The sequence below is a fragment of the Hemicordylus capensis genome, chromosome 2 (assembly GCF_027244095.1).
Source record: "Hemicordylus capensis ecotype Gifberg chromosome 2, rHemCap1.1.pri, whole genome shotgun sequence".
Taxonomy (NCBI): Eukaryota; Metazoa; Chordata; class Lepidosauria; order Squamata; family Cordylidae; genus Hemicordylus; species Hemicordylus capensis.
In genome coordinates this window covers 377,082,958-377,108,951 of record NC_069658.1, presented here as the reverse complement: position 1 = coordinate 377,108,951, position 25,994 = coordinate 377,082,958, and the positions used below count along the sequence as shown (strand labels likewise).

General features: G+C 45.1%; 1 protein-coding gene across 1 annotated transcript; it reads left to right on the top strand.

The window, feature by feature from the left end:
• Positions 1–882: 882 nt before the first annotated feature.
• BEST2 (bestrophin 2) lies at positions 883–23,804 on the top strand. Its single transcript, XM_053298636.1, has 10 exons — positions 883–992; positions 9,463–9,641; positions 10,970–11,064; positions 17,266–17,499; positions 19,134–19,288; positions 19,896–19,973; positions 21,107–21,259; positions 21,452–21,532; positions 21,782–21,936; positions 22,916–23,804. Exons 2-10 carry the CDS (start codon positions 9,490–9,492, stop codon positions 23,523–23,525), a joined length of 1,713 nt encoding a protein of 570 aa, XP_053154611.1. The 5' UTR covers positions 883–992; positions 9,463–9,489; the 3' UTR covers positions 23,526–23,804.
• The last annotated feature ends 2,190 nt before the right edge of the window (positions 23,805–25,994 follow it).

The following is a 25,994-nucleotide window of genomic DNA, read 5'->3' as shown; positions in this document are numbered from 1 at the left end:
AGGAGAGCCCTACCTTCTGTGTGTCAGATACCACATGCCCACTAGACAGCATTTCCTAGACCATAGGAAACATTTTTAGATATTTTGTGTATATTAAAAGTGTAGCCCTTGCGGAGTCCTAGGGATTGGGCAGGCTAGAAATTCAAATAATCAGACCCTCAAATCCCATCCTGACAGCCAGTCCTCCTTTCTTCAACTGAGCTGAACAGCTTCCTCTGATATGTTGGCAGCGTTTACAGAATCTGTCTGGCAAATAAATGAGTTGAACTTGACATCCAAACCCCAGTTCCCCTACCAGAGCTGAGAATGAAATGCCAGCATCCAGCTTGCCACACATACTTTCTGCCTCCCCCCACAAACTCACTAAAATTAACCTCATTTTTCTTAAAGAGTTAGGAACAGCCCTGACTGCTAGTCCACTCATGATGGCTGCAATCCTAGAAGGAACCTCTCACCCTCCCCTTTTCATCCTCTACCATTATATTTCTCTTCTACCATTAGCTTTACATGCATTTGGTCTACCTTTCCATTACATTGCTTCCAGCAATGTCCAAGGCTGTTATGTCTCAAATTCTATGGGCTCCCACCCATCCTGAATTCCCAATTTCTTCCCCCTTTCTCTTTCAGTTGGGGGGCGGGGAGATGCCGCACCCTCCTTTCTTTCCCACCTTGTGCCTGCAACCCTTGCAGGCTCCTCACCCCAGCCTCTCACCCCTCCCCTCTCAATCCTCCCTCCAGGTCCTGGTGCCAAGCAATCAGAGAGCCTCTATTGGAAGAGGTGTAAAAGGTCAGTGCAGGATGCGGAGGGCTAGGTTCCTAGGTATTTAAAAACCTGCAGGGTGTTATTTGCACCCTGTCTTAAGAACTGCATCCCAGGTGGAGTTTGGATTTGGGAATAATTGTCAAGGGAATGGGTGCTCTTTGGATCTCTCGGCTCCTGTGATTTTCCTCACTGAGGGTGAAACCAAAGCAGCTGATAACCTCCTGCACAGGTTAGTTGTCAAACGGTTAAAGAATGTTTTCCACAGGGTTCTCTGTGCTCTGCTCCTGCCAGAAGAAGCCAGCTGGTTTTTCTTACAAATACCATTTGTGGAATTTTGGTTCTCTTGCAAAACGGTGGCTTCTTTGACTACGATTGCATTTAATCAAAGTGTTTATTAGACAATGTTCCTTACAGAGATTTGCTTTATGGTGTCGTTCATATGCATACAGATCTGGAACAGAGGGATGTAACTAATTATATTATACAATTCAGCAACCTTATTCATGGCTCGCTTCTCCTTTTAGCAGTGTGCAATCAAGATGACAATCTCCAAAGAGGTGATTTGCCCCGGTTTATACCTTGCAGTTGCAGCTGTATGCCGTAACAGGCCACTAAAGTTACTTTTGGATTAAAATCTGGATTAAAATCGTATCCAATCCATTGCTTTTCTGGATAGCTTTGTCATGTTTCCTCAGAGTCAGTTTGTTATTCGCAAAAATGGAATATTGATGGGTTATTATATTGAATGCAATTTTAAAAATTTATATTCATTTTCAGAATAGGGCAGAATAGTTTCAGTCTACACACACTTTAAAATTTTAATAATGATGCAAGGATTAATTTTCAAACTATCCTGGACTGATGCAGGGTATAAAAAAGGCTTTACAGCCCTTTACTGTACATGTTTAACTAGAAGCAAACATTAGGAAGACCTTATCTCTCCTAGTGAGCACATTTAAGACTGCAGCTTTAATCTGTTGGAATGTCTTCACTGAAGGATGGGCCATTATCCTGATACTAGATTTTTAAAGAAAGAATATTTCGACACCTGAAAGTCTGCCACAGAACTCTTCGTTGTTTTTGGCTACAACAGACATCACAGTGACCCCCGCCGCCCCCCGGAATTCCCTGTCTGTCCAAGCGTGTGCTGTTGGTGTCTTGAAGTTTCTGCTCCTTCAGCCATAAAGGGACATGCAGGGCTGGCTCCCCTGGATGTTGTGGCAAGGGCTGCTTAAATTGCTGCTGCTGCCGCTGCTGCCTCCTCCACCCCCCATTAGCCACCATGGGATACAGCAGCGGCAGAAACAGCAGCAGTTGCTCCTTCCCGCCCTGCCCCCGCCCCCTCCAATTGGCCAATGAGGCAGGAGACAGTGACCAAAAGAGCCACACCACCACTGTTCCCTCTGACAGGGATTCCCAGTTGTTGTTGACTACAACTCCCAGAATGCCCAGCCAAAGGCCATTGCATCTGGGGATGCTGGGAGTTGTAGTCAACAACCTCTGGGAATCCCAGTTAGAGGGAACACTGTACACCACTGCTGCTTTCCCCCAGCACTCTCCCCCAAACACAAAGGGAGGAAGCCAAGCTAACAGACCGACACATCACTGCCTTCTCTCGGCAGCTTTGGGAGGACATTCCCTTTGGTGGCTTTGGAGGATGCTGGGAAGGCGGCAGTGATGGTGTGGACTTGTACAGACACTTTCACTTCTCCCAGCACACCCCATATAGGATCTGGGAGGTCTCAGGTGTCCGCCACAGGCCCTTTGATAACCCTGAGTCCCCAGGTCAGTATCCAGCCTGGCCAACTTCTGAAGCTGGCCCTGGGAACATGTAGAACTTTGTAACAACTGGAATGATCTATAGAAGAGAAACTCGACCTGAATGTGATTTCCGTATGAGACTGTGATCATTTTGCTGCTGCAGCATATTATTTAAGACCTATGTAGAAAATACTATTATTAGTTAACTACTTCAGTTGTTTAAATCTCGACTGTGCTTGAAAATAGAAAATCAGAGCATTCAAAAATGGGACTGGCGGTTATTGCGGCAGATTGAGGAGCGAGGTTATTTGCTCTTGGCTTCCAGGAGAGCTGCCAGGAATGCAAAGGGAAGCAACATCTCTTTAGCAAGATGTGTAAAAGAGGGACTAGCCATAACAATGGGTTTCTTTTAAATGATGTAAGTGTGATCTCCGTGTGTCTTTAGCAATGTGAATTTCCTACCTATTTGAAGCACTTTTCACCAGTTGAATTGACAGGGTAGGAGAAGTATGGGAACCCACATGCTGTCCCTGCTACTGACCTTCACACATTCAGCGTAATGTGTGCAAAGATCCTAGGTGCATGATAGGGCTTTTTCAATGCAGTGGTGAACCCTGGGAAAACAGTGTTCCTGATCATGTGGAATGAGCCCTATGCACAAACAACTAAATAGGAGTAGGATCCATGCAGACAGTCAAGCTGAGTGAGTGGAGGCTGGGAACAGCCCGTGCAGTTTTGCTCCTTTGGATTCAGTGCAACATGTGAAAGTGCTCATCGGATTGTCGGTCTTTCTGTACAGCTTAGCATACAGAGCTCTTACCTGCTGTTCAGATGTCGATTTTAGTTCGAGCCACAGTCTTAGGATCGCTCAGAAGCTCTGATCCTGGGAAAGTTCCATTTCTGAGGCTCCGATGTGATTGCCTGCAGAGAAAGCCTGTTGGCTGGGATGCTATCTCAGCCCTAGTTCTGTACTGTTAATAGTAGGGTCATCTCATCTAGAATTTGTTTTCTTGCCTGAGGACATTTCCCTTCTATGCATAGTTGCATCCTTTTTATTTATTTATTTATTACATTTCTATACTGCCCCATACAAAAACGGCCCTGGGTGGTTCACAATCAAAAGCCATTAAAACACTGACACAATTAAAATAAAACAATTTAAAAACAAAAACAAATTAAAACTCTAAAACCCAGAGCTTTAAAACTATTAACTAGTTTTTCTTCCTTCTATAGTCGCTCTGGAAGGAAAGACAAACAGAATCTTTGGGTATTTGTTGTCAACTGTGAGTGGTCTGCTCAAACAATAGGCAGCCTTAGATCTTTGGTTGGGGGGGTGGGAATGGGCTTTCAGCATTACTCATTAATGAAAGAGCTCATTTAGGTAGCCTGGGAAGTGGGCCTCCTTCAAAGACTTTGCCTATTATTGTTAAGCCAGGGAGGTTTGATTGCAGTCTGCGCAGTGGCGGGATTTGATTTCTCAATTCACTTGGAAAAACAAGCAGGAGAAAAGACATTCTCAGTGGAATGTATCAGGTGAGAAAGTTTTAGCAGACTATGACCTGTGAAGATCTCACCTGACTGCTAGCTGGACAAGGCAGGGGGTGGATGATTCATCCTGCAGACCTCCAACAAATTGTATCCTTGGAAGTCCTTTAACAGCAGAGTAGGTTGCTGTGCAACCCACCAAAAGATTGTTGTGTAAATTGATTATAGACTGTCCAAGAGTGACCAACTTACCCAGATCAGAAAGCAAAAGAGACACACCAAACATATAACCCTTCTGATGCCCCCTTGGTCTCCAGATGTTTCTGTAAACTAAGCAAGGACATCCTACATGATAGGATCCCAAAGATTTTGCAGGAGATTATCTTCCTTTGGCTTCAGGTTACTGCATCAGGTGCAGGGCTATTGCCTGTAAAAGTTCATGCCACAAAAGGCCAGTCAAGATGCTTTGAGAGCAGCGTTTCCTAACCAGTGTGCCATGGGACACTGGCTGGTGTACTGCATCTGACTTGTTGAGTCAGCTCTCAAAATTGGGACTTTAAACTCCCTGCTTCTGAGGCTGACATGCCCCATAATGCACTGGGAAGGACATATCCTTTGCAGTGCATAAATTTAAGCTCCCCACATCTGGGGCTGGCTCACTCCCGTGTGCACCAGGAGTGATGCATACTTCCTGCTGCATTATGGGGTGAATCAGCTCTAGAAGTGATGCGAAGGACAGCTATGAATAAGAATAAAAATTATATAAGAATAAAGAGGAGGAAGGAAGCGAAAATAAACCAACAACTAAAAACTGTGTAACAGCTTTGCTAACACACACAAAAATATGTTGAAGGGGCAGTGTGCCCTATTTATTTATTTTTTAATGTAAATGTGCCTCAGGATGAAAAAGGTTGGGAAACACTGTCCTAGAGGACTTCTCAGGCGTTGGGCACATGGAGCCAGCAGCAGTCATAGGAACATAGGAAGCTGCCTGCTACTAGAAACACAGCAACATAGGAAGCTTCCATACACTGAGTCAGACCATAGGTCCATCTAGCGCAGTATTGTCTACCCAGACTGGCAGTGGCTTCTCCAAGGTTACAGGCAGGAGTCTCTCTCAGCCCTATCTTGGAGATGCTGCCAGGGAGGGAACTTGGAAGCTTCCACATGCAAGGATGCAGGTGCTCTTCCCAGAGAGGCCCCATCCCCTTAGGGGAATATCTTACAGTGCTCACACATCTAGTATCCCATTCAAATGCAACCAGGGTGGAGCCTGCTTAGCAAAGGGGACAATTCATGCTTGCTACCACAAGACCAGCTACATCCTTGACCCTTGGGTTGATCCTCACTATGCCAAACAAAAGGCCATGCAGTCCAAACAAGGCAAGATTGTTGCCCCACACAATGTTGCACCTCTTTATGTCACTGCATACGGCTTCCTGCTGTTTCAGATGAGGAATCATGCAACTAGGCATGTGGGAAGCAAAGCTGTTCTTAAGACATACCTGAAGTCTCTGAGCTGCCACAGCATTGTTTGACCGCTTTCTCTTTGCTGTTGCAGAATAACACTGCTGCATTTCTGAAATTACTATTATACATATAATCTTATGCACTATAAATGGCTAAGAATATTATGCATAGCTATGGGCCTTTAATTAGCTGTGATTGTCCCTCAATATAATGATGGAAGTGGGACTGCACTGCATATAATAGAGGCCAATAGCAACAAGCCACCCTGCCCCCATTGTTGGCTTTGCCACTGAATATGAGCCAGCGCTAACCATGCCCTACCCTCTAGCTGGCCCCACCCTCACCCTGCCGCCCAGGCCCACCCTCTCCTCCTTGCAGGGGGCACTGACTTCCCCTGGATAGATAAGAACAGCCCTGCTGGATCAGGCCCAAGACTTATCTAGTCCAGCATCCTGTTTCGCACAGTGGCCCACCAGATGCCGCTAGGAGCCACAGGCAGGAGTTGAGGGCATGCCCTCTCTCCTGCTGTTACTCCCTTGCAACTGGTACTCAGAGGCATCCTGCCTTTGAGGCTGGAGGTGGCCTATAGCCTTCCGACTAGTAGCCGTTGATAGACCTCTTCTCCATAAAGTTATCCAAACGCCATCCAGGTTTTTGGCTTTCACCACATCTTGTGGCAGAGAATTCCACAAGTTGATTATGTGTTTTGTGAAAAAGTACTTCCGTTTGTTGGTCCTAGATTTCCTGGCAATCAATTTCATGGGATGACTCCTGGTTCTAGTGTTATGTGAGAGGGAGAAGAATTTCTCTCTATCCATTTTCTCCACCCCATGCATGATTTTATAGACCTCTATCATGTCTCCCCACAGTTGTCTTTTTTCTAAACTAAAAAGCCCCAGGTATTGTAGCCTTGCCTCTTAAGAAAGGTGCTCTAGGCCCCTGATCATCTTGGTTGCCCTCTTCTGCACCTTTTCCAGTTCTACAATGTCCTTTTTTAGATGTGGTGACCAGAATTGTATGCAGTGTTGTAGCCTTGCCTCTTAAGAAAGGTGCTCTAGGCCCCTGATCATCTTGGTTGCCCTCTTCTGCACCTTTTCCAGTTCTACAATGTCCTTTTTTAGATGTGGTGACCAGAATTTTATGCAGTACTCCAAGTGTGGTCGCACCATAGTTTTGTATAAGGGCATTATCATATTAGCCATTTTGTTTTCAATCCCCTTCCTAATGATCCCTAGCATGGAATTGGCCTTTTTCACAACTGCCGCACATTGAGTCGACACTTTCAACGAGCTGTCAACCACAACCCCAAGATCCCTCTCCTGGTCCGTCACCGACAGCTCAGATCCCATCAGTGTATACTTGAAGTTGGGGTTTTTCATCCCACTGTGCATCACTTTACACTTGCCAACATTGAAGTGCATTTGCCATTTTGTTGCCCACTCCCCCAGTTTGGAGAGCTCCTTTTGGAGCTGCTCACAATCCGTTTTGGATTTCACTACCTGAAAGAGTTTGATATCATCTGCAGATTTGGCCACCTCGCTGTTTACCCCTGCTTCTTCTAGATCATTTGTGAATAAATTAAAAAGCACCGGTCCCAGTACAGATCCCTGGGGGACCCCACTTCTTACTTCTCTCCATTGTGAAAACTCTCCGTTTATCCCTACTTGATGCTTGGAGGGAAGGGGATTTAATGGGAGCGAGAGGAGGAGAGGCCTGCACTGGTACAACAGCCAGTGATGGAGAGCCCAGGCAGCTGCCTGCACACTCTTCCCCAGGATGCACTGTGCAAACAGCCAGCGGCGGCACCAGTATGCCCTGCAAGGGGGAAGAGGACAACATGTGGGCTTGGGAGGGCAGGGGCGGAGGGCAACGTCAGTTCTGGTTCCTGCCCTGGGGCAAAGCCAGAGATGGGGGCCGGAGCTGGATGGTGAGCAGATGAGGAGGAGTGCATTCTGCTGCCACAGAAAGGCCCCCGAAAGGTGCCACAAGGCAATTGCCTCCATTCGCCTCATGGGGAGCCGTCTTTGAATTAAAGGCTCCATTATAGAACCAAATATACATCTACCACTCCTGTGTGTGTGTGTGTGTGTGTGTATATATATATACTCTAATTGCTTCTCTGTTTACATCATTTTCCAGTGCTTTCTGCTAGGAATAGTAGTTCCTCACAGTTCTGCAGACAATAAGGGAGGAAGTATATATAAGATGCTCTGGCCAACCATTTCTGTTCTAGAAAATATAAGTTCCCGCGAATCTTGGAACCAGCTGCAATATGCCTCTTCAGCATTAGCACACCTGACTGCTCAGACCTATTCTTTCCATGGTAACTTGATCACATTTACTGTATGATAACATTGAAACTTTTGCCATCACTGATCCCAATGTGATTGTATAGATGTTTGTTAACAAATGATATCAGAAATAGTGCTGTGCTGTTTGCTTTATGTTCATGGTAATGTGCAGGGGCGGCCCTTTCATGAGGCGAGGTGAGATTATCGGGGCACTCACAGGGCTGCAAAATGCTTCCTGCCACTGCCATCAGAGCAGCTCTTGGGGAACCACGATCTGACCCAAGTTCTGCAAGGAGCATGAGGAGAGAAGAGGAGGTTGCTGGCAGCTGTCTCTCCTTCCTGCCCCCTGGGCCACTTGCTGCAAGGTCAGTTTTTGCTGACCTCCAGCAGACTTGTGGGGTGAGACAGCATTTGGCACCTTGCCTCAGACCCCACAATACCCTGGGCTACTCCGGTAATATGTTCTATTCTTTTATGTGAAGTTTAATGTTACAACCCATACACATTGTCACAATCATCACATTTCCACTGGAGAGGTTCAAAACCCAGCTCAGGCAGTTCCAGTGCTAAACTAGCGGTACAGAGCTAGTGTAGATGCAGCTCTCTGGGGAATCTTTACCTGAGTAAAAGGTCCTGGCTTCTGCTGTTCTTCAGTAGTATATATATATATATAGGATTGGATTTGCTATGCCTGTTCATTGCCAGGGGCTGCTGGTGGGAGTGGGTCACACCTTTGCCCATTTGGATTCTATATTAATTTGTGCTCCACCTTGTATTGTAACATTGCTAAGGTCTGCATTGTCTTATGCTTTAGCTTTACTACTACTACTACTACTACTACTACTACTACTACTAGTACCACCACCACCTCTGTACTCTGGGTACTTACCTAGCTGACCACTTAGAACTGCAGTTCACTTATGCACAATAAATATTAGTCTTCAAGTTGCCACAGCTCTTTGTTGTTTTTGTCTTCTGGCTGCAACAAATAAACTGGAAGAAAGAATTCTGTTTCCCTGTCCTGAGCCCGGGGAATGTTTGGAAAGAAAAGGGATAAAAAGAGAACACAAAACAGGACCTCTCTCCATGGCCAAATTCCTTCTTTGCAATGAGGAGACAGGGCCTTTTAAATCATTACTCTCTCATTTCTGGTCAGTGGTTTTGTGATGATCTTCAGGATCTGCCAGACTTAACTATCATACTGATGGTCAACTCTGTAATATCTATTGACCATACTGATGGTCAATATCTGTAATATCTAGGATAGCTCCTCCCAAACAAAAATCTTCCATTCATGCAACTGCTTATTCTCCACAAATGACATTGTGGTCATTACTGACCACTGAGAGGCACTTTGACAACCACAAAGGCAGCAGTGCCCTAATGGAGGAGTGGTTTCACCAGCCTCTGATCCCAAGGGAATATGTACACAGGGAACAGAGCTGCTTCCTGGCGGCCCCCTGATCCATGGGAAGGAGTGCTGGTGGAAGAGGGAGCTATCCGTTAATTTGACTCTTTTCTTTCCAAGTAGGTGTTGCTGTATGTAGTTGGGTGGGACTACTGAAACATCCAGAGGCGTTCCTTGCTACAAAGGATGTTGTGAAAAGCAGAGAGAGAGAGAGAGCACAAGCAAGCAGATGATGAGAAGTTTGGAGTGGCAGAGACCTAACCCCACTTCTCCTTGTGCTGCAGACCCACTAAGACTCCTTCATTTCTGCCATGACGGTCACATACACAGCCCGTGTGGCCAATGCCCGCTTTGGTGGCTTCTACAAGCTGTTGCTGCTGTGGCGTGGAAGCATCTACAAATTACTTTACAAGGAGTTCCTGGTCTTCTCTGTGTCCTACCTGGGACTCAGCGTTACCTATCGGTAAGTGGGGGGCATACAGAGGCATACTCAAATCACTGGCAAATGCCAGTCAAGATATCCCAGCCCTGACCAAGTGTAAGAGGATAAACCTTCTGGTTTCCATTCAGGGCTCCTCAAATCTTTATTTGCATCTCTGTGACACTTCGAACTACTCCATTGTGCAATGCTGTTTTCCCAAGAAGAGGCATACTTTCCCCTTAGGTGTTTGTTTTTTAAATGAAAAGCCTTTATAATTGCTGATTGGTGTGTGTGTGTGTGTGTGTGTGTGTGTGTGTTCGTTCGTGTTTGATCGTGTTCGTTCGTGTTCATTTGGAAAGTGTGTTTTCACACAGACCTGCCTTGTCAAAACCAGGGTCCAACTGGCCCAAGCCTCAATATAACACAATAATGGGGTGGGTGGGAAACCAACAGACTTGGCATTGCCCAACAGGCCAGCCTCACCCCCTTTCACAACAGTTGTCATGCTGCTGCTGCTGACTGATCCTGCAGCAAACAACCTGCATCAGTCAGAGCCCTTGTTGAGTCTCCTGTGGAGAGGGCACTGTGTGTCCATGACTCCTCCTCCTCCTTGCATGGTTTCAGCTTGGAATGGCTCGATGTAGGCAAAGGTCAGTCATCTGTGAAAACACCCTCAGTCTTTCTGCATCCCACTGGCTGGACAGTTTGTCCTCTCTGAGTTCAAACGGCATTTCCCCAATGTTCAGCTCAAGTGGTTTAGTAGTACTTCTTGAGGTGTTTTAGTTTTGCACATTTGACTGTCCTGCTAACTCGGTTGGGTCTCCTCTGACTAGCAGCCTGGGGTTTGCATCAGATAAGCTCCTAGGTCTGTCATGCAAACCCATCCCTTTGCATGACTGCAGTCTAGCCTCTTCACGTGCCATGAGTCCTCAGCTCCTAGCCTTTGCCTAATGCACTGGTGTGTGAAACTGCCCCTTCAACCCTAATGTTGTGGGGGATGAGGGCCATAGTCCAGTGGAAGAGCATCTGCTTACTATGCAGAAGATCCCAGTTTAAATCCCGCACATCTCCAGGTAAGGCTGAGGAAAATTCCTGCCTGAAGCTATGGAGAATCACTGCTTGTCAGTGTAGATGATACTGAGCTCGATGGACCAATGGCCTGACTTCTTTTGTTGTCAAACAGCACCCACTTTCAGGCTTCCATCAAGAGCCTATACTAGCCCTTCAGGATAAATTGTCCCCTAGCTAGGGTGCAAGAAGGTGGATCTTGGCAAGTCTGTCTGTGCCCATACATTTGGGTGTGAGCAACCTGTCACAAGTTTACACCCATCTTCTCTTAACCATTCTCTTAATCTTATTCCCACCTACAGCTATGTCTTAAGTGAGCATCAGAAACGGTACTTCGAGAAGCTGGTCATTTACTGCGACAACTATGCCAATCTCATCCCTGTCTCCTTTGTTCTGGGTGAGATGTTTGAACTCCAACTCGGTTCCCATGGGAACCCACAGTACTCCCTAATGCATGTGCATATCCCAACCTCTGTCCACTGGAGCAGGTTCTTCATCTGAATATGTCTAGTCTTTTTTTCTTGTTTGCCCTTTGCCTGCTGTAAAGAGTAGTGGGCAACTCAGAGTAACCAGGTTTCTTCCTGGTATAACTTGCTTAAATTTACATCAGGTTTAGAGGACTATCAGTTGGCATGTACAAACTGAGAAAGGAATTAACTCTAGCTGGAGTTCAACATGTTGGGTAGATGTTCTAAAATTCCATGTCTCATGGCTTTGTCATTGTGGGACTGGTTAAGCTGATGTTCTCCCTTGCTATTCATTTGATGGCCCATTGACACAGAGCATACGAAGGAGAAAAAATAAAATAATTTTTTTCGGTTAAGCGACGTTTCTTCCAGTAACTTTGCTGTCTTCAGCCCTGGTTGCTCAACTGAAGATCCTGAGTCCTGTTGCCCACTTGCCACCAGATGTCCAGGGACTCCAGCACCTGGCACGGTCCTTGTTGACTCGAGCGACGACCGATCCGGTATAGATTTATTAAAGTTACGTCTCACCATATTGTTGATGGGAGAGGTACTCTTTGTCTGGCTCCTCTGGTGAGACCTGTCCAGTATGGTTGGACCTCTGGCATAGCTCTCACCTTCCTCAGAGCACACAAGCCCCACAACCACGCCAAGTTAGTGCCTCACTGGAGGAGTCCTGGAAATAATAAAGCAGCAAATAACAGCAGTGTCAAAGAAGATTAGCAGATATGAGCAGATATGAAGTCAGAACTACACAACACAGACAGAATCTCCAATTCCAGTCGAATCAGAGACGTTTCTACCAAAGCATAGAAGGAGAAACTGCAAGAAACATAGAAACACCAAATAAAGAAGAAACAGCGCAATTCTGGGGGAAATTATGGGACAATCCAATAGATTATAATAAAAAAGCAGGCTGGATGAAAGAGGTCAAAAAATGTAACCAACAAATGCAAGATCTAATAATAACACCAGAATTAATAAGTGAAAGAACAAAGAAAATTAAAAATTGGACTGCTCCAGGTGACGATGAACTGCATGGCTTTTGGCTTAAACACCTAACAGGCCTTCATAAACAACTATCAAAACAGTTCAATCACATTTTGCAAGGCGGTGATATTGAACAATGGCTAACAACTGGGAAAACTCATCTCATCATGAAAGACCCAGCAAAAGGTGCAGTTCCAAGTAATTATAGACCGATAACCTGCCTGCCAACCATGTTCAAATTATTAACTGGAATAATAGCAGATGAAGTCATGCAACACTTATTAACTAACAAACAGCTTCCAGTTGAACAGAAAGGAAATTGCTCAAACACCAGAGGCACAAAAGACCAGCTGCTGATTGACAAAATGATTTTAGAAAATTGCAAGAGAAGAAAAACCAATCTAAGTGTTGCATGGATTGACTACAAGAAAGCCTTTGATTCATTGCCTTACACATGGATACTAAAATGTTTAGAAACAACTGGTGTCAGCAAAAACATTCAGATATTTATTTAAAAAGGAATGAGCATGTGGAGTACACAGTTAACAATCAATGGCGAGACACTTGGACAGGTTAGCATTAGAAGAGGCATTTTCCAAGGGGACTCACTATCCCCTCTGTTGTTTGTAATCGCCATGACCCCACTTTCACAAATACTAAACAAAACAGGCCTCGGATACCAAACATCTAAAACATCAAGTCAAATCAACCATCTGCTGTACATGGACGATCTGAAGTTGTATGGAAAGTCCCAGTCAGAAATCGAATCACTGCTAAACAGTGTCCATATATTCAGTAGCGATATAGCAATGGAGTTTGCACTAGACAAGTGTGCTGCATTAATAATGAACAGAGGAAAAATAAGAAAAACAGAAGGAATCGAACTGCCCAATGGAAGCAACATCAAGAACCTGGAAGAGAAAGAACATTACAAATACTTGGGCATTCTCCAGGCTGATAACATTGCACACACTTAAGTTAAAAGAAAAATGGGAAGTGAATACATCAGGAGAGTTAGAAAAATCCTAAAGTCCAAACTCAATGGCGGGAACACCACACACACCATAAACACCTGGACTATACCTGTTATCAGATACACTGCAGGAATAATAGACTGGATCCAGGCAGAGCTAGAGACGCTAGATCGTAAGACCAGGAAAAACATGACCATCAATCATGCTCTGCACCCCCGCAGTGATGTAGATATGCTATACCTCCCTTGAAGCTCAGGTGGAAGAGGAATGCTGCAAGTCCATCAAACAGTAGAGGAGGAGAAAAGAGGCCTTGAAGAATATATAAAAACGAGTGAAGAAGATGCACTTCAAATGGTCAATAACAAGAAACTGTTCAACACCAATGAAACAAAACAGGCCTACAAGAAAGAACAAGTCAAGAACCGAGCAGAAAAATGGAGAAATAAGCCCCTGCATGGTCAATATTTGCACAATATAAGTGGGAAATCAGACATCACCAAGACCTGGCAATGGCTTAAGAATGGCAACTTGAAGAAAGAAACAGAGGGTTTAATACTGGCTGCACAAGAACAGGCACTAAGAACAAATGCAATAAGAGCAAAAGTCGAAAAATCCACAACAAACAGCAAGTGCCGCCTTTGTAAAGAAGCAGATGAAACCATGGACTACCTAATCAGCTTTTGTAAAAAGATCGCACAGACTGACTACAAACAAAGGCATGACAAAGTAGCAGGGATGATACACTGGAACATCTGCAAAAAATACAAGCTACCTGTAGCCAAGAATTGGTGGGACCATAAAATTGAAGAAGTGGTAGAAAATGAAGATTTAAATATATTATGGGACTTCCGACTACAAACAGACAAACATCTGCCACACAATACACCAGATATAACTGTAGTCGAGAAGAAAGAAAAACAAGTCAAAATAATCGACATAGCAATACCATGGGATAGCAGAATAGAAGAAAAAGAAATAGAAAAAATCACCAAATACAAAGATCTACAAATTGAAATTGAAAGGCTGTGGCAGAAGAAGACCAAAATAATCCCAGTGGTAATTGGTGCCCTAGGTGCAGTTCCAAGAGACCTTGAAGAGCACCTCAACACCATAGGGGCCACAGAAATCACCACCAGCCAATTACAAAAAGCAGCTTTACTGGGAACAGCCTATATTCTGCGACGATATCTATAACAATTGACAATAAAATCCAGCCATCCCAGGTCCTTGGGAAGGACTCGATGTCTGGATAAAACAAACCAGTCAATAACACCTGTCTGACTGTGTAAACAAGAAATTTATTATTATTATTATTATTATTATTATTATTATTATTATTATTATTATTATTATTTCAATTTCTATACCGCCCTTCCAAAAATGTTTCAGGGCGGTTTACACAGAGAAAAAACAAACAAACAAGATGGAACCCTGTCCCCAAAGGGCTCACAATCTAAAAAGAAACGTAAGACACAAGCAACAGTCACTGGAGGTACTGTGCTGGGGGTGGATAGGGCCAGTTACTCTCCCCTTGCTAAATAAAGAGAACCACAACGGTAAAAGGTGCCTCTTTGCCCAGTTAGCAGGGGCCCATCTTGTTGATCATGTTGTTGTTTTCTGAAATGATGTCCTCAAGTGAGACAGATGACTTGCTTTTCAATAATGACCCAAAGTTAATGAATAGAGCTGTCATTTTTGGAAGGGAAAATGTGTTGTCAAATGTAAAAGAAACCATGTCACTTATCAAAGCAGACTCCTCCTCTACAATTACTCAGGCTTGCAAGTATCCATCTTCATGGAATCATACTCCCTCTCCCCCTCTCATGGCTCTGACAACTGAAAATCTTAGACAGCTTCATTTTGGCTACTGAGATTTCACCAGGGGCCAGCCTTACCATGTAGGCGAACTAGGTGGCCCTCTAGGGTGCCAAACAGTGTTCCCTCTAAGGCATGTGCATGGACATGCACACACAAGTTTTTTGATGTCCACCCAGTTAATTTTGGATCCTGCTCTGGTTGAATCAGGAAGACCCCCATTCTGACTGCATGTGCGCACACACTGCCTTGATACTCTCGCCCAGAACAAAACTCTTTCCACACACAGATGAAAATAAATTAGGGGGAACATTGATGCCAAGCTTTAAGGGATGCCAGATTAGTCGGAAGTTATTTCTCCCTCCGCCCCCAGTTAATATTCTAGGTAGATCACAATTGCAGATGGGATTTTTTTTTTTTTTTTGTAAGATCAGTGTACGTATTCTATCTATCATCTGAAACATTGCAAAAGGCATACTTTTGTCCAGCTTTATGGCTTGGAGTCATTCACACACACTGACTCAGCTCTTGGCTGAGATGATGTCGTTACATGTGCAGTAACTCCCCAGGAAAAGTTTGAATAGATAGAGAGCAACATGCTCTATTGTCCCATGCACAGTCACAGTTCCCTCGCTGCACTGGCTGTAGCACATGAGAGAGCATGCCAGTTAACTGGTGTCTGTTCAGTGAGAAACCACTGATACTGGATGCCTGCTGCCTGATGGATGCCCACATGGCGAGAGAGAGAGAGAGAGAGAGAGAGAGAGAGAGAGAGAGAGAGAGAGAGAATTAGCTGACCATAGGACAATAGAGCATGTTTCTCTCTACCTATTGAAACCTTTCCTGGTGAGTTACTGAGCAGGCAATGACGTAATCTCTATATAATTAGCCTCAGTGTGGTTTCAAAAAATCCCAGTTGTCTGTGGCATGAGCAAGCAACATTGCTGTGACACAACTTAAAGGGTCAGCTACTGGGTGGTTTATCCTATACAGAGGATTACAGATTTTTTAAAAAAAAAAAACTATTAAAACGTCTATTTTTATATTGTTCATTTCAAATGCCAAGTAAATGCATGTTACACTTCAGTCTGGACATCTCATTTTTCTCTGTATTGAATTGGGGTGTGGGTTGCCAAAATTATACTTCGCTTGAAGTAAAGTTGTGCCCTTGGGTCGATGTTGACTCCTTGCGCCTACAGGTTTTCTTTGGTAGAATTCAAGAGGGGTTTACCATTGCCATCTCCCACGAAGTAGGAGATGATGCCTTTCAGCATCTTCCTAGATCACTGCTGCCTGATTTAGGTATTTCCCCATAGTTTGGGAAACATACCAGCGGGGATTCGAACCAGCAACCTCTTGCTCCCTGGGCAAGTTACTTCCCTGCTGCACCATTAGGTGACTCCTAGGGCATCAAAAACCCCTGGGCTGGCCCTGGATTTCATCAGAAATTGCCCACCCTCTCTTCAACACAACCCCTGCTGACTGGCACCTTTGAAAGTAGTGACTCTCTCGTATGTTCTGAAGGAGGAGAGCAACCAACCCTTTTTCAACTCCAGCATAACATTCCTCCCAGTGGGTGTTGCTGGTGTGTCTATTTTTGGATTATGAGCCCCTTTTAGACTGGGAACCATTTTCTCATTCCTCTTGCTTTGTAAACTGCTTTGTAAACTCTTTTGGTTGAAAAGTGATACGTAAATATTCTAAAGAATTATAACTGACTCTGTATGTGTCACAGATGCTTGCATGTTTTTGAAGCAACACCATCATCATCATCATCATCATTATCATTATTATTATTATATTTTTAAAATTATTTCTCTGGGGTTTTGTAGTGGTTCAACAATAAAAAATAAAACTGAATCAGGTCACCTTCTAAGGCCACAAATCAAGAATTCATCTTGGTTTAGATTTGGGTTTGACTCCCCCAGCCTGCCAAGGCAATGGCATGGCGTGACAGAGGAGATTACAAGTTCTAATCACTCCATCTGGAAACTGGGGAGGGATGGGTGATACTTGCATGTTTTAGCCAGTGACTAACTTACTAGAAGAAGAGCAGTGAAACTTAGATCTCCTTGAAAGCCAGACCAGGAAGCCCTGTTTCCTTAATCCTGCATATATTGGTTGGCTGTGGCTGCTCAGCAATGAGGGGAAAGGTGCTCTGCAAATACTCAGACAAGAGTTATTTTTACAGTTGCATGCATGTGTTTCCAGGCTGAGCTTTGGCTTTCACAAGCAGTTCTACATCTCAGCCCTGGTCCAAGTTAAGCCTTCTGTGTTAGCTTAGAATGAGACTGCCTGATTGCAGTGGGGTATGTGCATGACTTCTAAAGCAACCCATCTCCTGGTTGGATTCAGGTTTCTATGTGACGCTGGTGGTGAACCGCTGGTGGAGCCAGTACACCTGCATGCCGATGCCAGACCGCCTGATGTGTGCCATCTCTGGGACTGTGCATGGTGCTGATGAGAGGGGGCGGCTTTACCGGCGAACACTCATGCGGCACTGCAGCCTTTCGGCCGTCCTGATCCTGCGCTCGGTCAGCACCGCTGTATTCAAACGCTTCCCCACCATTGACCACGTGGTGGAGGCTGGTGAGTGGAATGCAGGAGGAGACGTTTCTTCTTACTGAATCCCCCTGTGATGCTAGGGAGTGGGGAAGGCAGCAAGGTCAGACCTGTAGGTGCTGCCTCTCCCCCTTGCTAGAGCTGGTACAGGTAGCAGCGTGGCTTTTAGAAAATGATTTATTTTTCAGAAAGAGATATGCAATTAAAATAACACACACACACACAAGAGCCATTTATATATACGTGTGTGTGTCAGTGCTAAATACTTTTTAATCTGGAATGTGTGAATGCTGCTATTATGTGGGATAAATAGTGAAAGATAATCACTTGTAAAACATGGGCTTTATAGTCAAACCACAGATGCAGAAAGTGCAAATACGGGATTTCTGTATCACTTGCAAACATAGGCGAAGAGTAGTCAAATGTGGGGGAGCAAGGCTGAGTACAAATGCTCCTCTTTCAGGGTCTGAGCTGGCCCTAGAAGTTCATCATTACATGAGAGAGGGTTCTTCAGTCCAGAATATGCACCTAGCTTACATTTAGAAACCACGGGCCCCTTCCAGACAGATTCTGGCACCTTGAAGACCTGTTTATTTTATTAGGAGAATAAAATGTGCTTTAATCTCTCCCTTTGAAATTAATGGGAATGAAAAAAACTTAATGTTGACAGGATGGTCCTCCATAAGTTTGTATATCTTTTTTCTATGCATTGTATGTTGGAGATGAACTTCCAGTGCATCGACCTTTTGCACCAACTGTCCTAATGACCACTAGGGGCATTGGGAGTAGAGACAGTGAGTCAGGGTCTCCCTATCTGTCCCTACTCTACGACCCCTGAACTGACTCTGCAGCACTTCCTGTGCTGAGTCGCAATCCTTCCTTTCCTCCTAGAGAGCAGATGGAAAAATATATCTCTCTCTCCTTACCTATCCACTATGTAGTCCTTTAGATTAGATATAGGTCTTTCCTATCTAAGTGTATTTAACCAATAAATATTTAGTGTTTAGTCATACAAGGATCTCCATGTGTTTTCTCTAAACAGCTGCAATATCCGAACCATCCTCTGCTACCTACTCTGTAACTGGAGTGTGTGCTCATTCCTTAGTGCTCTGCTGTTTTACCTATTGTGGGTAAAAATCAACAACCTCTAACATTGTATATCTTTTTTCTATGCATTTACCCATGCTAACTGAGCAAAGAGACACCTTTTCAAGTGGTGATTCTCTTCTATTTAGCAGGGGGAGACCAACGGGCCCTATCCAACCCCAGCACAGCATCCCAGTGGCTGCTGCTGGTATCTGATTTATGTTTCTTTTTAGATTGTGAGCCCTTTGGGGACAGGGAGCCAAGTCTTGTGTATTTTTCTATGTAAACTGCTTTGGGAACTTTGGTTGAAGAATGGTGTCTAAATATTCATTATTAATAATAATAATTCAAAAATAATAATAATTGTGCAAATCTAGCTTTAATGTATATATAACTTGTGGCATTTCATAAGTGGGGATGGATGTTAGGTTCCTGTACTGAATATGCGGGAGGGATGTCTATCCATCCTGAATAGACATAGTCGAGAACATAGGACCAAACCTCCTAAACCGTTACAACGGGAGGTCATGCAGTCAGTATTCTTTTAACAGTCATCAATCCGTCTCTGCTTCTAGGGTTCATGACCCGAGAGGAGCGCAAGAAATATGAAAACCTTAACTCTTCCTACAACAAATACTGGATCCCTTGTGTTTGGTTTACCAACTTAGCTGCACAGGCACGCAAAGAGGGCCGTATACATGATAACAATGCTCTCAAGCTGCTCATGGAGGTGAGGCTGGGATTCCTTGTGTTCTGACTATGGACATACCCATTACACGGTTGACTTGCATTGGCTGAATAGTCATTCATTCATTCATTCTCTCCCTCTCCCCCTCCACCCCTCTCTGTCTCTCTTTTATTGGCACCCTCATCACACCACAATTCCAGGGATTCTATGGTGAGGCCATGACAGCTGAACGGTCATGAAACCCAATCATAAATCTGTGGTGCAAGTTTAAATCGGGGATGATAGCATGCAGCTACTGGTAGCTACTTTGTCACACCAGACATCCTTTGTGGAGTGAGGTTGGGTCTCCCTTTTGGGGCCCTGTTTCTGTGTTTGTCCTTTGAGTCAAGGTGTCTTCCAGAGCACACTGCCCATTGAGATAAACTCTCCCCTTCTGTTCCTGCTCTGGGAATGTAGGAAACCTTCAACCAGATGGAGAAGTCTTCTGTATTCCACATTTAGTACATGATCTACAGTGCTTTGATTCTATTCTGTCAGAAATGCTGTAGCAGATTCCTGCACGAAGCAGGGGCATGGACCAGAAGACCTCAGATGCCCCTTCCAGCTCTGAAATTCTGTGATTCTAAGAATGGCTGTTTTCTCTTTTCAGGAGCTGAATCTCTTTCGAGGCAACTGCAGTATGCTCTACCACTATGACTGGATTAGCGTTCCACTAGTCTACACACAGGTGAGTTATGGGCCCTAAACTCACAGCTAACCTGATTACTTGCCCTTGTGAATGAGGTTGTGTTCCTCTTGTGTACTGCCTTCAGCTTTGTGTGGTCTTCCCCACCAGATAGGGCTATATGGTGTTGGGTGATGTTGATTGGTGCTGAGCTTTGTTGTCTGCCATGTGCCTCTCCTGTGCCAGGACTTCCCGGGGGTGCAACTATACCTAGTTTTAGCAAACCTGTGTTTACTGAGGTAATGAAGGGGCAGAAAGGGACCTGCAAGTCAAGAGAGTTGGTGGATGGAAGGGAGGAGCATTTAATCCTTTCTACTGGCAGTAATTCTCCCCTGCAAATGCCCCCCCCCCCGCTGAAGTGTGTGATCCTGCCTATAGACATGCATGGAGAAGAAGCCACCCATGTCACTGTTGAAACTGACCACAGAGAAGAGAAGGCAACCTCATGGAATTCCCAAGTTATTCTTTACAAGTTACACAATGGCTTCTGGCTCTTTGGAGAGATCATTTTGGAAAGCCGTTTTGGCTGTGGTGCCAGGAGAGAGGAGAGGAGAGCTGGTCTTGCTGTAGCAAGCATGACTTGTCCCCTTAGCTAAGCAGGGTCTGCCCTGGTTGCATATGAATGGGAGACTTGATGTGTGAGCACTGAAAGATATTCCCCTCAGGGGATGGAGCTGCTCATGGAAGAACAGAAGGTTGCAAGTTTCCTCCCTGGCTTCTCCAAGATAGGGCTGAGAGAGATTCCTGCCTGAAACCTTGTAGACAATACTGAGCTAGATAGACCAATGGTCTGACTCAGTATACGGCAGCTTCCTATGTTGCTATGTTCCTATGAAGAATGCACTTTCTAGAGAGATTCACCCAACTATTGGTTATTTCAGCACCAGGTGAAGCTTTTTGAAAATTCTCTGTCGTTTAAAATGGCTGTGAAACTTATTTTGGCTCCTTTTTTACCGCTTGATCTGTTTTTCTTGTGCTCTACTGGTGTTTATCTTACTTTTGTGTTGCTCTGGAATGTACTGATAAGTTAAAGGGTGGGATACAACTTCCATTAAAGTTCCAGACAATGTAACCTGCCTGAAACCTCCATCCCCTGAGGGGAATATCTTTTACCAGTTCTTGCCCTGCTCTGACAGGTTGTCACCATTGCTGTGTACAGCTTCTTTGTGGCTTGTCTCATTGGACGACAGTTCCTTGACCCAGACCAGGGCTATAAAGGCCACGACTTGGATCTGCTTGTCCCTGTTTTTACCCTGCTACAGTTCTTCTTCTATGTTGGATGGCTCAAGGTATGACAGGATGAAGGTAGGCAAGTTACACATGGCGTGATCAGCAGGTGTCTGAACGGGGTTGGCAGAGACTGCTCCCTGCTGGCAGGTCTGTAACCCAAGTGGCGATGAGGATGTCTGGAGGGCTGGGCAAGCACACCCAGATAAGTGAGTCTCCCTTTCCTTACCCTGGCTCTGCTGCACACTCTCCAGGTGGCTGAGCAGCTCATTAATCCTTTCGGGGAGGACGACGACGACTTTGAAACCAACCTACTAATTGACAGGAATTTCCAGGTAACTCTCCCCGATCCCTTTCTGGACTGGACAAGGCAACATCTTCAAAATAGACCAGTGTTTCTCTAGTATAAGATTCTCGCCATTACCCAGCAGCTGCAAATCCCAGGCTAGAGATTACATCCCAGTATCTCTCATGAATACATCAGAGTACTAATGTTCAGGCCTCCAGCTCGAAGTCCCCAGATCAGTATGTTCCTCAGATCATCCCCCCTCCCTTTTTTCTTTTTCTTTTCTTTTTCTTTTCAGGTCTCTATGATGGCTGTGGATGAGATGTATGGGGACCTGCCCCTTCTGGAGAAGGACCGGTACTGGGATGCCTCAAACCCTCGAGCCCCATACACTGCAGCCACTGTCTCCTTGCTGCATCAGCCATCCTTCCTGGGCTCTACTTTTGACATGACGTAAGTACTAGAGGCCAGGATCTATCTATCTATTTCTCTTAGGCATACCTGTTGCTAATCCCATGTGTGACAGCTCTTGCGAGAGTTTGCAAGTGAGCTGCCAGCAGGGGGAGATGAAAGCACTGGCGCTGGGCAAGGGGGTGGGCGGGCAGAAGAAAATGACGGCAACACTGGAGGGAGAAAGCAGCAGTGGTGGCAGCGGGGGGTGGGTGGGGGGAGAAGGCGGCAGCTGCAGCAGTAGCAGCAGCAGGGAGAAGAACTAGAGGCAGCAGATGCTCTGCGCCCAGCCCAGCTAGTTTATCTTATTATGGGGCAATGACAAGGAATCTAATGTCGTGGTTTGTGGGTGGGGAAATATGTTTTCACTGAGAGAAATGGGAGCTGGCTTTCTTTTATGGCCTTTCCACCCTTCTTGTTTGGGGTGGAGCCTTTTTCCAATAGACATCGGGGGCCCCACCTGGCTAGACAGAAAACAGGCATACTCAGATCTCCACGTAACCACAATCATGGACAACAGAGTAAGGAGGCTGGCGGCAGCAGTCCATGTGCGGAAATAACACCCCCCTCGTGTCTGACATCAGATGTGGGGGCATGTCTGGGGTCGCATTTGCGGCCCCTGATTGGTGGTGGCCCGGGTTCTTTGAACCTGTTTGCCCAATGGTGGCTCCACCCCGATCATGTACATGCCATTACATTCTAGCAGTGAGAACGTGTGTCTAAGTGTGGTATTCTATTTTCATTTACCACATTTATATATACTGCTCTTCTTTCCAAGGAGCCCAGAGCATGGAGTCCAGTACATGGTTATATTCATCCTCACAACAATCCTGTGAGGTAGGTTAGGAAGAGAGATACGTGACTTGTCCAGAGTCACCCCGTGGCTGAATGGGGATTTGAACTTGGGTATCCATGGTCCTAGTCCAATACTGCAGTGTAACTTGCGCTGCTTCCTTTAACATCCCCTGCAATTGGTTTCCAGACTGGCCAAGGAAGACATGCAGTTCCAGCCTCTTGAGGATATTGCAGAGGGCCTGGAGCACAGTCGCCATGTACCGGCACATCTCCTGAATCGCCTGCTTTCCACAGCCCCTGCACCGGGTGGCTTCGGACGTCGACTCTCTCTGCTGAGGCGCAAGAACAGCTGTGTCTCTGAAGCATCTACCACCTATAGCTGCCTTTGTCAGGACACACAAACCATGGACTGCACCTGTGAGCCTCCTGGCCAGAATGTGCTCATCAATAGCATTCACTTCAGCTCTGAAGGAGAGGGGGAACCTGCCCACGAAGCGGCTGGCTTAGTCACAGATGCACAAGACGACCTCCTCGAGACCCATGGTGATGGGCTAAGTGACCCAGTTCAGGGCATTCCGGACCATGAGAGTGCTCTGACTAATCCTCAGGATGGGGTGCCCTTTGTGGACACGTCTGTTCCTGCAAGCGAGAGTGCCTCATCTCAGCCGCTCCTAGACCATGCCTCTTCAGATGCTCCCTTCTTCCACAGCTCAAAAGAGATTCCCAGCAAGGGGCTTTCCACAGTCAACTATCCCCACTGGCTTCAGAGCCCCATTGAAGAGGAAAATGTGGCATAAGCTAGTGTTTCCGACTCCACACACTGGAGTGGCCAGATTGCAAGGGGTGGCCCATCATTGGTTAGCACAGATGAGACTGCTCCAACAGCCATGGGACACCCAGTGGTTTTTTAGATTTCACTCTCAGGGCCAACATTGGGCAAAGTTGTCTGCTAAACAGCCCATCTCTATGGACACCTGCTCTTGATTGGCACATTATAATCAGAGGGCGCTCTTCCTGAAGAACCAGATGAAATATTGTAAAGCCAGCCTGTTTCCCACCCCCACCCCCCGCCGCATCACTCCTCAAAAATATTTTTCTATTGTTCTTGCCTAATATCTGCAAACACTAAAAATGGATCTAGAGGATTAAAAGTAGCAACTAGACTGCCCCTGAAGGTTATCTTCTATCCCAGACCCACCCATGGCCAGCGCTGGTTAGTGTAGTTCATTCTTTCCTCCCATACAGTTGTCCCAGGAGGAGAGAGGCGGATATTTTGGAACTTCCCTTTCAAACCCCTCTAGGTGGTTCTTCCTTGTTTGAACATAATGCTTTTATAATACTGTCTTAAAGTATATTTTGTCTAATGTTTTGTGGAGAGTATGTTTTAGCCACCAAGAAGGTTCAGCTGTGACTGAGTCAGCACTTGAAACTAGCCACCTTATTCTATATCATTTGCTGTTGACTGTTTTATGAGAGGACTAGTAATATCACTGAACAGAACAAAGTGTTTATTAGAAAGCAACCTCTCAGCAGCAAAGCTCTCTATTAAACTTTGAGAGCTTAATATGTTTAAGTTTAGAGGGCCCATGATTGATACAGCCACTTTGCTGAAGCTAAGCAGGTTTGAGTCCGTCTGGTCGGTGCCCGAGTGAGAAAGCATTTGAAAACTCCATATACTGTGTGCCATACCTTAACATATGAAAAATGTTCATATGTATTTGTCATGGGAGTTTTTTGGTAAATGTTGTAGCTGTAGTAATCTGCACTCTTCTCCTCCCAAATCCAGTCTCCCTGTTGAACCTATTCTCAGTCTACATAAAGTGTACTACTTGTTAGCAGCAACTGTCCTCCTTCCTTAGAAACCAGCAAAAGTCACAAAAGATTGTTGATAATGAACAAGCCATCCAAAGTAAGGTTGAACAAACAGCAGCAAGTTGGGTCTGAAGAGGGATAGTGGAATACTACAGACCCAAGAAGAATCTCAGACATAGGTAGCCAGGGCAGTTGATCCTTCACATTGTCTGCTTGTTAGAAAGCCAGGGAGCATTTTACTATTTCTTCCCTGTCAATACTCACCTAGTGAAAAGCGATGTTTATAGCAATTGAGAAACACACTCACTTGCTCTGAAGATACCGATGCTGTCAACAGATTTTACATACCCACATCCCTCCACCCCTCCCATCAACTTGACATACAATGCTGAAATGAAATCCAACACTCCAGCCCATGTTTTCCAGTGAGTACTGGTGAGCTTTTATATTGTTTTATTATGTAAATCATAGATTCAGATTTTGGGACAGTATCCCACAACTCCAGGAGAAAAATCGATCTATGGGGTTGCTAAGAGTCAACACCGACTTGACAGCACTTAATCCCACAACTGGCTCATTTAATATTTTGTTACTAGTCATTTTGTATCACACCTGCTACGAGGCTCTAATTTTTATCAGCACAAGCTGCAGTAGTGCCACTTCACTGCTACAGGAGGAGGGGGTAGTTATTTAATACAGTGTTTCCCAACCTTTTTATTCTGAGGCACACTTACATTTTAAAAAAAACAAAACCCAAATAATCTGCCTACTTTTGTTTTACTATGCTCTTGACTGACAATGACCATCTTCATAAATTAGTCCTCTTCAGCCTTAAATGTGCACGTTCTTGTACTGGGGTGGGTGACATCACCACAAACTATGTTGTTGAGGTGTCTCCAGGTGTCCTTACAACTGTAGCAAATTCGGTTCAGATTAGTCCAGGCAGTGCCAAGTTGATGGCGATGGGGGACCACATCCACTCTTGACACACAGAATGCTGGCGATCTCATAAGCTTACTTTCCTTAAGGAAAGTAGGCTTAAAGTGGTGGAGTAGGCACACTGCTCCACAAGATTCAGGTTTGTTTTTTCCTGGCAAAGCCACAGTGCAACTTAAAATAAAAATAAAAATGTTTCCTTTCTCATTCTGAACTCCCTGCTCTTGGACCTAACTCACCCCCAATGCACCTGGAGAGGTGCATTATGGGGAGAGTTTGCTCCAAGAGCAGCTGATTCAGAGTGAGTCAGTGCAGAATGCCAGCCCATGGCACACTTTACGAAACACTACTTGAATAGATCCTCTCTTCCTGCTCTTGTGGATGTTTTTCAACTGGGAATACCTTATTCTAGATCATAGTGATGGAGGCATTTTTCTTCATTGCTAAGCGGTGTTCAGAGCCAAGAACTACTAGGACTTCCCTCCTACTGGCCCAAAGCAGCACTTGTTACTATTAGA